Genomic DNA, 2,887 nt, shown 5'->3' on the forward strand with positions numbered 1-2,887 from the left:
TCCCCTTATGGTGATTAACTGCATTCCTATCGTATCCCGGCATCTCGTTCCAATTCGAGCTCGAGAACTCAGGACCTGGTGTGACAGTTTTGACTCCAACAGAGCCTAGTTTTTATGTCGGGAAACCGAGGAAATCCATGCCCTCGGTTTTACCCATATACACACACCACTATTAAGAGTTTTCTACATCTTAGTTATATGTTAGACTCTCAATCGTCTCATACACCTTAATTATATGTTGACTCTCAATCATCTCAGTTATATGTAATACCCTACACCTTAGTCATATGTTGACTCTCAATCGTCTCATACACCTTAATTACATGTTGACTCACTCATCTCAGCTAGCAAATTTTATTGTACACCCAAAAGTAAATACTTATTTAATTTTAATAAAAAATTTCAATTTCGAGAATGGAGTATCAAGTAACCTTTATAATAAATGCCTTACCTTGAGATTTTTTGGAGCAATACAATTTTAATCGTGCCCCTGAATAAATATTAAACACGATGAAATATAATTAAAAACAAACAATAAAGAACTTGGAGCTGTATAACATTAACATTTTTACCAACAAGCTATATATTCCAATACGGAAACAACTTTAATACACTTTATCGCAATTTATCCCACCTTTTGAAATTCTTTGTACTTTAAATAATACATCAACGCGTATTTGTTTTTTGTTTTTCTTTTTCGCCCTCTTAATATCAATTGGTACCCAAAAAGAGGCATATACCAAACCCGAGGTTTCGAAAATCTAAAAAAGAACATGAAAAAAAAAAAAGGAATCTCGATGTTTGCCGGTAGCCTGTAGCCCAACTCTATGATGATGACCGCGAACGCGTTACCGACTCAGCCAGTTTCCCGATTCTTTCGGCGAACTCAGGTGACAACTTCTTAGCCGGTTTCTTCTCCTTCTCGAGTCGATAATCAAACCCGAGTGCGTAAGATACTTCTTCGGAGCTCCACCCGGCTTTACGAAGCGAATCCGAAAACCGATCCGCTTTCACAAGGAGAGCATCTAAAACCGCTTGATTATCCAATAATATCATTTCACCTTCAAAGAAACCAGATGCTGAAACTTGTACTATCTCTTTCACATCTGATTCAGCCCACCCGCCTTCTTTCAAAACTGACCCGATGTTATCTACGTACTCGTCCACCCATTTAGGCATTTTGGACTTTGGCATTTCAAAGTACCTGAAAAAATATATTCATAAACTCTATGAACCAATGCTCTCTACATTACTCCGCAGTATGAAAATAGCCACTAACATACCTATAAATAGTACGAAATCTATTCCTATATAAATTTAACTACAAATTCTAAGTGTACATGAATTAAAACACTAGTCCATTCATCCCAAAATATGCGTCAACTCCCAAAATATGTGCAACTTTAGGAATTCAAGACAAAAAGTAGCAAGTGTTTTTAACTATTGCCTCATAACATTAAAGAAGTAGTCACTCAATTTTCAAAAAACATCTAGGCTAATTTAGTAAACTCGATGGACGTGAATTTTGGACAGTACCTTTCCGGTGAGGATGAACATGACGATGATGAATTCGAGCTCCTCCGCCGCCGATCTACGGCGGCGTCACTCCAGAACTCCACCCAACGTGGCGTCCGGCCACCGGAAAACGCATCAAGACTCCTTCTCGAGAAGTTGGTTGACGAACCAGCTGATTTTTCACTCAAAGAGCGTTGTTTTGATAAAATCTGAGGATCTGAGTTACTTTGGAACAATAAAGATGATTCACGATCAAAGAAATCAGATAGATCAAACCCACAGCAGAAAATCCGATTTTCATCCACGTAGAATATTGGGTTACCAGCTAAAGAAGGATTACAAGGAATATAACAATGGTTAAAAATGGGAATTAAAAGTGGAGCTCTTTTGAGTGCATTTCTTGCAATCTTGATTGCTTTTTCTGGATCATTTGGTCTAGGTCCCCAAGACTTAGACCAAAGAGCATTACGTGCAATATGAAAGGAAATAGCAGCTATGGGTAAGTCAATAGAAGCACGAAGATGGAACCGGGCCGGACCGGTTGAGCGCCAGTCAGGAAAACCCGGTCCGATTGGTAAACCGGCTGAGAGAACTGCTTTTAAGTCAGGTGGAAAAGCAAAACCAAACTCAGCTTCAGCTCTAGCGAACTCAACATCGGATAACCCGGTTTGGACATGGATATTAGAGGTTTTGAGATGAGATATAACTTTATCGGCAAGAGAAGAAAAGGAAAGGAGACTATTACGTGGAGGAACAGGAGTAGATGGTGAAGACGCAGCGGCTCTAGCGGAGAGACGGCGCAGACCGGCTAAGTGAGCCGGGTTCAAACCGGTCATTCTCCGGTCTACGTCAACCATTGTAAAAAGAACTGATCACAACAATAAACGGTATTCTCTTTAATGGAGCAAAAGGGAGTGTGGGTGAACGGTACAGAAGGTGAAGACAAGTGAAATTTGGAAAAAGGAGAAATTGAGATTTTGGATCTTAAAGAAAGGAAAGGATATTTATAGCAAGTGTCTGGAGTGGGGTCCCACTTTAAAGATTTTGGAAATAGACCTCTCTTTTTTTTTATTTTTTGTCTTCTCACTATACTTCATAATTTATGGAGGTGACACTTGATAGCATAGTTTTAGTTACGCCTTCAATTTAAATTGAAGTAACATTTGGAACTTCTCTACAACATTCTACATCTTTGGTTAAAAGTGATACTCCCCGTAAGTTTTTCTTTTTCTTGCTCCTTTCTAACTTCTAAGAGTGTTCAATTGTTTAAAAAAGAAAAGTTTTCGCACCCATCCACCCCAATTTAAATATCTCAACTGATTTAGTATTATTATTAAAATGATAGAATTTTTGGTGTGTAAAAACAGAGATA

The 2,887-nt window shown here is 38.4% G+C and overlaps 1 protein-coding gene across 1 annotated transcript; it reads right to left on the reverse strand.

Moving 5' to 3' along the window:
* Window positions 1-535: 535 nt before the first annotated feature.
* Window positions 536-2,500, reverse strand: LOC132046862 (uncharacterized). Its single transcript, XM_059437663.1, has 2 exons — window positions 1,537-2,500; window positions 536-1,204 (listed from the first exon to the last, which is right to left on the reverse strand). Exons 1-2 carry the CDS (start codon window positions 2,370-2,372, stop codon window positions 826-828), a joined length of 1,215 nt encoding a protein of 404 aa, XP_059293646.1. The 5' UTR covers window positions 2,373-2,500; the 3' UTR covers window positions 536-825.
* Window positions 2,501-2,887: the final 387 nt, after the last annotated feature.

This window comes from Lycium ferocissimum, chromosome 2 (genome assembly GCF_029784015.1).
Source record: "Lycium ferocissimum isolate CSIRO_LF1 chromosome 2, AGI_CSIRO_Lferr_CH_V1, whole genome shotgun sequence".
NCBI classification, from domain to species: domain Eukaryota; kingdom Viridiplantae; phylum Streptophyta; class Magnoliopsida; order Solanales; family Solanaceae; genus Lycium; species Lycium ferocissimum.